The sequence below is a fragment of the Schistocerca cancellata genome, chromosome 9 (assembly GCF_023864275.1).
Source record: "Schistocerca cancellata isolate TAMUIC-IGC-003103 chromosome 9, iqSchCanc2.1, whole genome shotgun sequence".
In the NCBI taxonomy this organism is placed as follows: Eukaryota; Metazoa; Arthropoda; class Insecta; order Orthoptera; family Acrididae; genus Schistocerca; species Schistocerca cancellata.
In genome coordinates this window covers 395,373,285-395,387,591 of record NC_064634.1, presented here as the reverse complement: position 1 = coordinate 395,387,591, position 14,307 = coordinate 395,373,285, and the positions used below count along the sequence as shown (strand labels likewise).

The window sequence follows — 14,307 nt, the reverse complement described above, 5'->3', positions numbered from 1 at the left end:
AAGATGCTGAGTTGACTGACAAAACTGTTGAGACTGATGACCAATGATTAGAGCATTGCTGTGCTAAATCCAGTTGCTGTGTTGCGTTATTTGTGCCAAGTCACCAGTTTTGCACTACCATTTATGACTATCTATCTGAATGATAATGTTAAGCCTAGACACATCCAAGTACTTGGATGTTATCTTGAAAAGCACTCCTGGAACCAGTGCTGTTGATTTGCTAGAAACATCAGCATAAAACATAACAACAAAAATTTCACATTTCTGGAAGAATTTCAAGAGAACTGTGCTATTATTAACTCTTAAATCATGCAAATATTGTGTGAGTGTCCTAATATTATAGTATTACATGGAATGTGGTTTTCATGAACACAGATAATTATGTATGAATTGTATTGCTACAGACCAACACAAATGTGTATAATAAGAATACATAGATAACTGAATACTTAATAGAACACCTTAAATAATTTCCTTTCCATCTCAGTTTATTGGATATCACTGGATGAGGATTTTATGAGTGGGTTACCTTAATTACAGGTGTTGATTTGATTCTTGTAATAATATAACTTTTTTCCAAAATGTCATTCCTGGGACCCTTTCACTGTGAGTCATAAAAGACCTTATGTGATTATTTAGATGTGCTGTAACCTGTTTTTGGTATCATAATATTGTCTCATTTTGAAGTAGATATTGTCAGTGGTTTCCACTATTCATTTTTGATGAAGTGTGCTATCTGTTACACATGGTGAAGCTTTTAGTTGTCAAACTACAGAAAAGAAAAAGTGTAAATTTTAATTGACAGTCATTTGAAAGTGGTACCATTTTTATCTGATTTTTATTGATGGTCCATTAAATCTTGTTTAGGGGACAGCCATACATCCACCTTTGTCGTTGTTGTTGTTGTTGGTTCTTCTTATTTTTCTACTACTACTACTACTACTACTACTACTACTGTTCCTTCAGCATTTCATTTTTTTTTTTATGGTTGGTAATTTAACACTTATTGAGGCAACTTTTCTTGAGCATTCTCTGTAAAGGGGTGCACCATTTGTTCCTTTATCATTTCTTTTAAACTCCAGTTAGTGTTCTTTCTCTACATGGCACATTCTCTTTTCTTGTCATTGCTAAAACTGATTTTAGAGTAATGTTTCTTGAGCCTGAATTCTTCTTTGTTGTCTGTGAATACATCCTTCATATTAAAGATAAAGGACTCCTGACACCATACATAAGAGTGCAGAAATTAAATATATACTGCATAAAAGGATGTTAGATTTCTCCTTTAGTTGTCTGTGGTCCCTGAGACAACCAATGTACAAGATTGTTATAAGAAAAGTGATACAAGAAATCTCATTCCTATACTTCGACCTTTGAGCTTCATTTTGTAAGTTCAGTGTGACTTGAGTGCAAAAAAATGACAAACTCATGAAATTTTTTATCATAAATTCTTAATCTGGTACTGATCTGTGTATGGAAGCTATCCAGATGCTGTTGGCAATCCAACTTCTACTAAGTACACAATTTGCAATTATGTACATTTAAATGCTGTATGAATGACACTGCACAGTATTACAACTTTTCATTGATTTTCAGTCATACTGTAAGATGGGACAACATAAGGGACATATTGAGTGTGGGATAAGATTTTGTTTTTGGTAAGAAGACTTAAATGATTAACATTAGGAAGCTGTGAATTAATCCTTTCAGTGGAATAAGGTTTTCAGGACAGTGAAGGGTGGTGAGGTTGAGGTAAAGTCTTGTTTCCTGTACATAACTGTTACTTCAAGAACAAAATGCTACATTGTAAAAATAGAGGTGTTTTCAGAGTTTGAAATTTACAAGGTAATTACCATTATGCCAAACAAAGACATTTTGTTTTTAGGGTGTATTTATGAGTGTCATTTTTTAACCTCTAATCGGTCTTAAAAAAACAAGTGTATATAAAATGTATTTTATTGCTAAAAGTATGTATACTTATGGGTACTTTTCGGCATAACCACTGTAATGATCGAAGCATTTGTCATACCTGTGGACAAGCTTTCCAATACACTCTTCATAAAATGTTGCTGCCGATAAATTGAATGAGTGTTGATATTACCTTAATCTTCATCATTAGTTTGGAAGCACAGCCCTCCTAGTAATTATTCTGTTCTGGGAAAAGATGAAACTCACTTGGTGCATTGTCAGGACTGTATGGCGGGTGATCAAAACCATCCCACTGAAATTGCACAATGAGCCATCGGGTTGCACTAGCACTGACGACGGGTGTTGTTATGGATCAGAACAATTCCAGAAGTCAATATACCTCTTCATCTGGTTAGACTGGCTCTCTACTTGTTCTTCGATGAATTTTTGGTGCACTATTCTCTTCTGCTTGCAGGGAACAAATGATGGGTCTTATCTCCATTCACAGTTAATTGGTGTAACATTTTATGAAGAGGGTATTGGAAATCTTGTCCACAGTTATGACAGATGACTCAGTCGTTGAGTGGATTATATCGAAAAGAAATCATACTGAATGTAGCTTTTAGTAATAAATTAGTTTTTGTGTATATTTTTCTTTTATTTATCAATCAATGAAAATCCAGGATGGAAAGTAACCATATTATGAGAAGAAAAGTTGCTACTTGCCATATAGCAGAGATGCTGAGTCGCAGATAGGCACAACAAAAAGATTCTCTCACAAGTATAGCTTTTGGCTGTTAAGGTCTTCGTCAACAGCAGACAGACATACATGGGAGTGCGCACACATGCTCACTCTCTCTCTCTCTCTCTCTCTCTCTCTCTCTCTCTCAAGCAAATGCAACTCACACACACACGACTGCAGTCTCAGGCAACTGAAACCACTATGGTTTCAGTTGCCTCAGACTGCAGTCATGTGTGTGAATTGCGTCTGCATGAATACGTGTATACGTGCATATGTCTGTCTGTTGTTGTCAAAGGCCTTAACGGCCGAAAGCTATAAACATTAAGAGTCTTTTTGTTGTGCCTATCTGTGACTCAGCATCTCCACTATATGGTGGGTAGCAATTTTCCTTCTCATAATATTGTTTTTTATTAATGTCACAGTCACAGTTGCCTATTGCTTGCCAAGTTACTTACTGAAACTGTTGCTTGCTGCTACGAGCCTCTCCCTCTTCCCCTACTTTCCCCCACTTCCTACACACACACACACACACACACACACACACACACACACACACACACACACACACACACACGCACACGATATGCATTTATGTGCTCAGTGTACATGATTTAAAAGTACACCCCTCATGGATTAGGCCTTAGGCAGTTCCATCTGGCTGACTGTTGCCTGCAAGCTAGTATGAGAAGCAGTCTTAGACTGTGGGACATGTGATCAGCATGTCACAAATCCCCCCACCTGTTATTGCCATTAGATGAATCCTGATGGTGCTGCTGGTTCTTTATTCAAATAGCTCCTCATTTGGTCTCACAAGGCTGAGTGGATATCATTCCAGACATTCTCATCTCGGAAGAGGTCTAAGGAGGTATGAGGAATTGAACCCAGGTCCTTCCACACTGAAGGCGACAATGATAACTGTCTGGTTATGGAAGTGGTCCTGCATAATTTTATTTTCTTAGCACCTTCACACTGTTCTCAAGATGAGTAACTCTGGACGTATCTGCATTATTAACTACCATCCTTTGTAACCAAATGATACTTCTGCATATGAACAGTTAAAGCATCGTTCTTCAGCCTTCTTGTGTTTTTAATTTTGCGTTTTCCCAAAAACAGATTTTTAATATAAGGCGTTATATACTGGTACAGCTATCTATTCCTTTATACTGTACTTTGAAACTTAATTTCATGATAATTTTAAGCAATTTTTTTTTAGACCTCTAGAATGTTTGTGAATGTTAAAAGGGACACTACTCATCAATGCTGGAAAGGTGCCATTATTTTATTAGTGTTAATGACTAGTAGTTCTCCATATCATTGTTCTCAACATTCATCCAAAGAGGTGCTGTTTTGATACTAGACCAGGCAATGCACCCATTAAAATATGTCTGCTGACTTCATTATGTACCTTCAAGTTGCTAAATGTGACATACTTTGATGCTTGTTGTTGGTGAATAATTTATTTTGTTGTTTCCTTCTGTGTGGAATAGCCAGCGTATTCAGATGAGAGTAATATATTTTTTGTTATAAACTTCCATTATGATATATTAAAAGAATGTAAATAAATAAAAACTGTATATTGCCAGAACATCCTTGAAACTCGCCAGTGGGAATCTGTATATTGAAATGTGTGCAAGTATGGAATTACATTGTGCGGAACAAAATTATGCTTTTAGAATTATGGTAGATGGATATTCAATCAATGTTATATCTCAGAAAAGAAACGTGACACAGCATTGCATGTTCTGCACTTAAAACTGAAATAATTGTATCAGAATTGTGTAGTTAGGATTCAAGAAATGTACTCATTTGAGGAATCCACCAAAATCCAATTCTCAAAATGGCTTATTTTTTATATAAATGTATCTAACTCAACTCTTTTGACTGGTGCAGAGTTTAAGCTGCATCTTAAGTGTCACCCATTTGCGTGTTTTCATCTGCCCTACTCTCATTCATTCTTAAATCTTGTATTTCTCTGTCGACTGTATGTAAGAAATGATACAAGTACAAATATCAGATGGAAGTGTGTAATACTCATACATGATTGATACATTTAAGATGTGGAGCATGTTGGAATGTTAATATTTAATTTTTGTATTAAATTCAGAGTTGTTGTATAAAATAATAAATCATCACTTACAGTACACAAGCTTTATCAGCACAATTAAATTTCTGTGCATTCATATGCTGTTATAAAAAACTTGTTGTATTTTTGAAAGAAAGAAAAAAAGAAATGTTGAAATTTCTGAATGATATTCAAATTGTGTAAGTATGAATTATAAACTGTAAAAATGTAAATTACTAAACAGGGTGTACAAACATAAATGTGATGTTAAACACATCTCTAAAATAAAGATAATTATGAGAAACAAGTGATGGAAATCACTTTATACCAAAATTTTATGGTTGAGTTTCATTTTAATTTGTATCTACCTCCATAGTCAAAACTCTAAACACATGCCTGTTCAGTGGCACCCTACATGAAGGTAGCCAGTTTGAATTCTGGGAATGGAAGAAATTTTCACAGCCAGTATATTGGTGGTAAGGGAAGGAGCTGGGGTGGCATAAAGTTTCTGAGTGTAAGACTTTGCCCCAATGTACTGAATTAAATTCCAAACTACTGCTTCGTACACTGTTGATGCTGATCCACCTGCTGGTTAGGAACATGAAACCCCTTCATGCTATTAGACAGGAGTATGCTTTGTTGGTACCTGGTTTCACTGTCTACATCATACAACACAAACATTACACCACCCTACACTCACACTCATTAGAGCCATATATACTCAATAGATAAACTTTAAACACACCTCTCATACTCCACTGGAAGGCAGAAAATGCTTTCCGAGTAGGGGGATGGCTAATCCTGTGGTGTTCCTCAGTTCTCTTTCTTTTCATTTCATCATGTATTTTCTTGATCTGCAGATTAGTTTCATATGTCTGTGTTTCTCCATGTATCAACCTGCCTGCCTTACACATAGTACAATATATGCTTCCTCCTACCCTCCGCTTGTAGTTCTGTTTTCGATGTACATGCCATGACTTCAATCACTCAAAATTTGTTAAAAATCTCTTCTACATTTTCCTGAGATTTTTTCCTCAAGCAAGTTTCTGATATCTGTCTCAAACGAAGATTTGTTTCGTAGTGTAAAAATTCATTTAATTTTCCCACAGCCAACAGATTCACATCTTTGTTAGTCTCTCATATTGTGAATATACCAAAGACTGTTGACCAAAATGATTTTATTTTGGTTATTTCATTTCCCATTTAAGGTGAACAGAAGAACTCTTAATACTATCTGTACATGTTATTTCCCAGCCAGTACTGAAATGGCACATGAGCAGAAGACAAAGTATCAGTAGAATATGTGATTTATGAAAGTCTGTGTACACGGATGGGATACAAAAGAAGGGTAAAGTGTTTTCATGGTTTTGTCAGCTATGAGAAATAAGCTTTCACTTGTTTTGTATTTGTATTTTATTTTATTAACTTTAGGTTTGTTGTTTTATCAGGATTTAATATTACCTGCCTGATATATTTGTCCACAATACAGGGTGATTCAAAAAGAATACCACAACTTTAGGAATTTAAAACTCTGCAACGACAAAAGGCAGAGCTAAGCACTATCTGTCGGCGAATTAAGGGAGCTATAAAGTTTCATTTAGTTGTACATTTGTTCGCTTGAGGTGCTGTTGACTAGGCGTCAGCGTCAGCATCAGTTGATGCTAAGATGGCGATCGCTCAACGGAAAGCTTTTTGTCTTATTGAGTCAACCGTCACAATGTCTGTATATGGGGCACTGAGAATCCACGGGAAACAACTCAGTATAAACGTGACTCACCTAAGGTGAACGTTTTCTGTGCCATTTCAGCCAATAAAGTTTTTGGTCCCTTTTTCTTCGAAGGTGCTACTGTAACTGGACTACAGTATCTGGAGATGTTAGAGAATTGGCTGTTCCCTCAGCTCGAACAAGAAGCACAACAATTCATATTTCAGCAGGATGGAGCGCCACCACATTGGCATTTATCTGTCTGTAACTACCTGAACGTCAACTACCCGAGGCGACGGATCGGCCGCCAGGCAGCCCGTGACAGAGCACTTCATCACTGGTCTCCAAGAAGCCCTGATCTTACCCCCTGCGATTTTTTCTTATGGGGGTATGTTAAGGATATGGTATTTCGGCCACCTCTCCCAGCCACCATTGATGATTTGAAACGAGAAATAACAGCAGCTATCCAAACTGTTACGCCTGATATGCTACAGAGAGTGTGGAACGAGTTGGAGTATCGGGTTGATATTGCTCGAGTGTCTGGAGGGGGCCATATTGAACATCTCTGAACTTGTTTTTGAGTGAAAAAAAACCTTTTTAAATACTCTTTGTAATGATGTATAACAGAAGGTTATATTATGTTTCTTTCATTAAATACACATTTTTAAAGTTGTGGTATTCTTTTTGAATCACCCTGTATTAGCTGCCCCAGTATTCAGAAATTGAATTTGTAAATCAGTTCCGGTTGTTATTTTTATTGTTGTTGGGCATTAATGTATTTTTTTTGAATACTGTCATTTACATTCTTTATTTGCACTGACCTGCTATTTCCATTTTTGCCTACATATTATCTAAACAGGAAAGAAATACTCATTTATCAATGTGGCTTCCTTATCAGAGGAATTTTTGATGGAATTATGTATTCTCTGGCAGTAAGTGTGGTAGTCTTAGTGTTAGCCTTAACACATATTGTTAGCAGTTAGAAATGGATGAAGCTTATGTATTTTTTTTTTCATTTTATTGTCCACAGTTAGTTATTTTGTTGCCAGAAATTTGTATAATTTTAATAGATAACTAATGATGCTGTCAGAGTTCAAGTAATTGGAAGAGAAAAATCAATCAATTTCTGTAAAGCAGCCATACTCATGGCTGGCATAGAATTAATGAGTATTGTAGATATTATTTATGACAGGTAGACTTGCATATGAGTCCACGTACTCACACTGAACTATTAATTTCAGTACAAATATGAACTACTGTAACACCACAAATGCCATTAAGAATCTGGTAGGAGGCAGGAGAGATAATGTTTTAAAAAATGAATAGTTTTTACAAATATTTGGAGCATAATTTATTTATAATTATATTGATATCTTTGGTTACACTGCAGAGGACTACTGACTAAATAAACAAATCTGTAACTCTGGAGCAATAACTCCTCACATTTGATGAAGGCTAATCAGGTGATCTTAAATTAATTGTGTCACTGGGATTGTGATTTACAGGTAGACCGTTTACATGCAATTTCAGAATTACTCATCCCAATCCATTGTTTTCATTCAGTTTTGAGTATATAATCCGAATTTACTCAGATTACTCCTGTTATATTAAATCGTCCAATATAAAATAGTATTCATGCTTTATTATTGTCTTCAAAAAGACTCTTGAGATCACAATAGTATGGCAGTTATTGACTTGACAAAACTGGGGAATTATAATACTAAAACTACACACCAAAACAACTTGAATGTTATGAGGTACCAACAGACAGCATCTAGATGTAGAATGTCCTGGTTTGTGTAGTGTCACTTCAGTGATTTCTAAATTTCACTGCATCTGTAATGCAGAATTTCAGAAAATGTGCAAGAGGTAGAAATAGACTCACAGCCTGAATGTTGTAGGTCTGCCCATAACAAGGCAAATTATACATAAAGGTATTATTAAATACTCTTGTTTCAGTCTGAATGAATTAAACTGAAGGGGAAACTATGGAAAATGAAAACTTTCATTGTCCATTTATGTGGCATTGATAGTAATCATTTTCTGAGAAGTGACAGACAGATCCTTCATAGAATTTATTACTTTTCTAAGACCTAATGTTCAAAGGAATCTGTAGCAACATCATTAGATAAGAACAGAATGTGGCTAGAAGATAAATGTTCTAGGAGCATGTTAACAACTAAAAAAAAATTCAGTTGTACACAGTACCAGAAGTAAAAGTTTTTGCCAAAGGAAAAGTAGAGATGTTGAAATTGCTTGAGAGAAACTGATTCAACTTAAGTAAACCCCTTCAACTCTGAAAATATTTGAATAAATACAAGAAGACTTCAAAATTAAAAATAAGTGTGAAACCACAATTATACTTCACCGTGCACGCGCACACACACACACATACACACACACATCAGGAATCTCAGAAATAGATCAATAATATTGACTAACATAAGCCTCTTGTTAATACATGTAGCTGCATCTTTTCACTGGTGTTGCATTTGTGTTCACGAAGATGTGACGTCAGTGCCAATCATCTCTGATCATTTGTGCGCCTTTCTCAGCAACCATGACAATAGGTGCATTAATGTTGCCTGAGGGAACATGTGGCATTATAGAGGCATCTACGACACGGAGATCTTTTATTCCTACTACCCTGAGTTGGGGATCAACGACAGTGTTAGGATCGTAGGGGTCACCCATTTGGCACGTTCCCACCTGGTGATTCTCAGGGCCTGTGTAGCGTTTTACAGCACAAGCCCAAAAGTCGTCTGATCCTGCCACATATCTTTCACAGCCTTGGGTCAGTTCAGGTGTAAGATTGGCACCCAGCTCTCTCATGGCAGGTGTTCTGACGAATTCAAGCACAAACCTGCAAGAAAACGGAGTCCCATTGAATTTACAATATTAATTATGAAAGTAGCATGAATTATCAGAACAGCACACAAAAATTAAATTAACACTTAAAGGCAACCACTTTCTTTGTTAGGTTGCTGTGCACTAATGATGTGCTAACTTGTCACTTATATGATTTGGGGGAAAAGTAAGTACAGAATAAAAAATATATGGTGGTCTCAAAACACCCTGAGGATTGAATGACAGAAGGATAAGAACCTATGAACGAAAAAGAAAAGAAAAAAATATGGAGATTCCTTGCTACACAAGATATCAGTTAAGCAGATGATACAGACACATGGTTAAAATAGAACAAAGGAAAGCAAAACTGTTGCTTATGGGTGATATTATCACCAATGTGGTTCAAAGTCAAACTGAAGTTGTTCTGCATCGTCTGGCAGAAATTAGACAAAATAATGTGAACAGACTGATACGAACATGCTGTTTCACAGATTTTTTTTCTGTAATGCAAAGACACTGTCCTTTGTTGTCCACTTTGGAGGTGTTCCGGGTTACCAGTAAGTTAAACTGCAAAGTCAGTGAAACATTTGTAGGTGATCATGTTCTTCAGATGAGAATGGTGTGACACTAAATCTTACAACATACAATGACCTATTTTCACCACTGAAAATAGCTGAATATAGGGATAAAGTAATACATCATCTCTGTCCTTAAAAAACACCATATTTTAATATTATTGAGCCACCTTTATCTATATGGGGAGAACAATTATGCGACAGTTATCATCCTCTCACATTGACCTCTTAGACTGGGTTCATACGATTTGATCTCCAAGGGAATTCTGGATGATGAAGGGGACCATGTACCATATTGGGTAGGTGTTAATATAAGTCTCCATGCATTTTATAACATCTGTTGCAGAGTAACAGATTACATGGTATTTAACACAAAACTATATAAACAAATGATAAATGTTTCAGGTACATACCTAATGCCCTCAATCAGCACCTTGACATCAAACGTATCTCTGAAGTACTGGGCGAATATGCGTGGTGGCTGGAATGGGTCCTTGCTGCGTAGCTCTAAGTAACCACGACTCTCTGGGCGAAGCAGTGTGGGCACAATGTCTATGTATGCTGGAGGTGCGGAGCTGCTCGCTACAGAAGAACCATTAGCCTGCTCACCAGCAAAGAATATCTGCACATCTGGCAGATTCGCGGGCATCTGAGGTGCGTACTTGGTTCGGATGAAGCCTGTCAGCTGCAAGAAAACCATCCATTCAGTCATACACACAATAAGTTTGTGACTAAAAGTCTTACCATTTGGAAATTAATCTTTTCTGTACCAATCCATTATCACTCTGCTCATAAACTCATCATTCTTCATGTTGTTTGTATCAGAAGGATTAGAGATAATTTGTTAGTGTACTACTTCAAAGAAAGCAACAAACCTGTGACATTCCTGTGGAGGTTATTGGTCCTACTCTCTTCTTCACATATTCATGAAGTGTTCCATTGTTCAGCAGTGCTTCCTGCTTCCAGTTGTTCAGCTGGACCCTCATCTTGTACGAAACATGATTCTGGAGACGTCTTCCAACACCAGGCAAGTGATGGATGACGGGTATCCCTAAAGAAACGAGTCAGATATTTAGTAATTCCATTCCTTGAACAACATTGCTGAATTTTCTGTGAAATTTGCATGTGATTGGGCTGACTCAAGCCAAGCTATTAAATCATGTAAAGATACACAACAGCCACAGCATGTTACAAGGTTTATTTATCTGTCTCCTGAGGACAATGTAATTGAAGCAGAATAGACTGTGGACAACATTTCAGACCTGATTCTTTTGGTTCTACACGGATTTGTTCTTATTTAAAAAGCCTTGACCTAAGACAATAAGTCTAAATAGTACAAGGAAAATTTTAGTAATCACACCTGGAAAACCTCAGGATTTCCATTCAGACATTTCAGTCTGTAAAAGCCATGAACGAAATCTTTCAGGGATGGGGAATGTGTCAAGTTATATGTTAACAGACAGAAGCATTCAGTACAGGCTTCTATTTTGAAGTATACTAACAACAATTTATGATTAATGCTGACATATAAATGACAGTTTGAGAAGGAGTTACTCAGTGTTTGATTTTTCAAATTATATACATAGACATGCACATAATTGTTTTATTATTAGGGCCAGTTGTATGTTTATGGTGATTTTTTACTACACTATTGTTGTGTGTCCTGTAACTGAATCAAATGATTTAGATTATGTACATTATGTGACTAATAAACCACAATTTAGATAATGTATGGTTACAGTAGAACTGAACTGCAGTGCACTTTACTATTAAGATGTGACAGTTCCTCAACGAACAAAGATGCGGCTACTGCATTGGGCATGCTTTAGCAACACCTCCAGCCTCGCTGAAAGGTACATCATGAAGCCTAGACCTTACCACACCAGACAGATTATTATGGGGAATAATCAGTTTCAGTACAAGACTAATGAATAATTGCACAATGTAGTTGAAGAGGACTTGTGAAACTAAGTCATAAGTCCTGAGATGTTACGTAAGATGTCAAGGAAGACATAGAAACACTTAGATCTCTGCATAACTCATAATAGCGCAAATACCAATTCTCTGGATACCTAGTTTTTATAAGTAAATACTCCAATATGCAGTACAATACATCAGGGGACTTCCCACACATGTTGTCTGTGACACTCTGAATACTACAGTTCATTATGGATCAGCGGCTACCATTTTCAATGCGATTGATGTAAGATGTAATTACCTATGGCAGTTTATGATTGATTTTCAAAATCTGAAATAAACGCTATTAAAACTTCCCATCGTTTCATTTAATGTAACAGTATTGTGCTTGTGTTGTTGATGATGAGAGAGGGAGGTGAGACTAATAAACAGTGAATGTAGCCCGTTGCTGAATAACGACTTAATAGATGAACTCAGTGGACAGACTACCACGAAACTTCAGTTTCCCATGGGGACGTTTGTAATTTAATCCAAAATTTTATCACAGAGACTGGTGATAAGAAACGGGATAAACTCTCTTCTCCTTACCTAGCTTGCCAAATAGTGGGGACGAAAATTTTTTTGCTACCAGCATCCGAAACCACTACCTCTGGATCAAGCACTGTCACTCTAATGTACTTTTTTGAATCCAACAATGGTTACAGGGATACTGAGTGTCACGCCTAGCAAATGGAAAGCACGGCCGATTCCAGGATGAAGTCACTCATGACCATAAGTTTCACTGCAGAGTTATGTCACTGTTAGCTGCGTTTTTGTACCACATCTTGTTTACATACCAACTTTCTGCAAATGCTCCTTAGGACCGATTCCAGACAGGAGGAGGATCTGCGGGGATGCGACAGTTCCAGCGCTGAGGATGACCTCTTTGGCGGCCATGAGTCGTCGTGTCTTGCCCTTTCGCACATACTCCACGCCTGTGGCCCGCTTTGACTGTGGGTCTACCAGTACACGGGTCACCTGTAACGGACAAAAACATCCCACTCTGGCTGCTCACCTTTGTTCAAATGGCTCTGAGCACTATGGGACTCAACTGCTGTGGTCATAAGTCCCCTAGAACTTAGAACTACTTAAACCTAACTAACCTAAGGACATCACACACATCCATGCCCGAGGCAGGATTCGAACCTGCGACCGCAGCGGTCGTGCGGTTCCAGACTGTAGCGCCTTTAACCGCTCGGCCACTCCGGCCGGCTGCTCACCTTTGTCCTTCTGTTTCAGTAATGTCAGCATCATGACACACAGAGTATTGACGTATTTTTAATCAGAATTTGGACTGGAGGCATTGAAACATCACATAAGAGACAAGTAATTTACTTGAATAAATACAGAAATCAACCATTTTGAAAGTGGCTTTGTGTGCTTGGCGTATGTAACTGCAGAGGGTTGGGTTGGTTTGGGGGAAGAGACCAAACAGTGAGGTCATCGGTCTCATTGGATTAGGGAAGGAAGTCGGTCGTCCCCTTTCAAAGGAACCATCCCGGCATTTGCCTGGAGCGATTTAGGGAAATCACGGAAACCCTAAATCAGGATGGTCGGAACCGGGATTGAACCGTCGTCCTCCCGAATGCGAGTCCAGTGTTCTAACCACTGCGCCACCTCGCTCGCTGTTAACTGCAGACATTGGGATAATCTGAGATACGGCAGTCATCAAATGCCACAAATATCGCCGGTTGCTTCATGTTACATTGGACGTCGGTCGTTTAGTGTTCAGCTTTTAAATTTCTCCCTCAGCTGAACTGAGAAACCAGTGAAACCGCCAGCTGCGATAAGTGCAAGGTTCTAGTACAACGCCAGGGAAGTGTTAAGTGCACTAACTTCAAGCGCTTCACACTTGCGTGCGAATTCAGATACCTATAAATTGGCCTACATTCTTCTTTTGCCGCACAGTTTTGTTTATTTTGCGAAAATCAGTGTGCTCGCCATGCAAACCAGTCGTGTCTGAATACCACAGCATTGCATTGCGCTATAATAGTGTTGTATTCAGTGGCGACCTTGTCTACTGGTTATTAGTGCAAAAGAACAATAACAGCATTCCTAGGTCAAGCAGGTTCTCTCGTATTTTCTTAAGTGGAAACGCTTCCTCGTAGGTACAAGCGAGTGGGAATAAACACTGGCCGCTAGCGAATTTGTCTGTGAATGCTCGTTCGCTTCCATTCGCTCCGGTGTAAACTTTCCGGTTGGCTGCGTTTGGTCAACAATCGAAACGGTGAACTTTCTTTAACACACACTGTAGTTCTTATCTAAGAGTGGGCGTGCAGCATTGGAGCAGCCGCAGTTGACCGCCTGTGCCTCACAGAACACCAAAATGTATGTGCAAGGCCCATATTAGAACGGGGATACGGAACGGTAGAAGTGCTCCTAATGGCTTGGCAGGGAACTAGAACCGCTCGGCCACCCCGGCCAGCAAGAAATAACGCCAAGGAAACACAAGTTACACACTCATTTCATGACTAGATGCAAGTTCAGTATAATTTCTGCCAAAAGCTGCCAACGT

At 38.0% G+C, this 14,307-nt stretch overlaps 1 protein-coding gene and 1 long non-coding RNA gene across 2 annotated transcripts in view; both read right to left on the bottom strand.

Annotated features, from left to right (window-relative positions):
- Window positions 1-933: 933 nt before the first annotated feature.
- LOC126100307 (uncharacterized) lies at window positions 934-5,016 on the bottom strand. The gene is made up of 2 exons (XR_007522149.1): window positions 3,190-5,016; window positions 934-3,159 (listed from the first exon to the last, which is right to left on the bottom strand). It is a non-coding gene; the product is annotated as an uncharacterized LOC126100307 (long non-coding RNA).
- A 2,734-nt stretch (window positions 5,017-7,750) lies between these two features.
- LOC126100240 (glucose dehydrogenase [FAD, quinone]-like) overlaps window positions 7,751-14,307 on the bottom strand; it is a 47,465-nt gene continuing 40,908 nt past the window's right edge. Inside the window, exons 6-9 of the mRNA XM_049910821.1 lie at window positions 12,590-12,770; window positions 10,712-10,887; window positions 10,250-10,521; window positions 7,751-9,277 (exon numbers count right to left, since the gene is read on the bottom strand). Of these exons, the coding sequence (XP_049766778.1) occupies window positions 8,929-9,277; window positions 10,250-10,521; window positions 10,712-10,887; window positions 12,590-12,770 (978 nt within the window). The 3' untranslated portion in view covers window positions 7,751-8,928. The remainder of the gene's footprint in view (window positions 9,278-10,249; window positions 10,522-10,711; window positions 10,888-12,589; window positions 12,771-14,307) is intronic.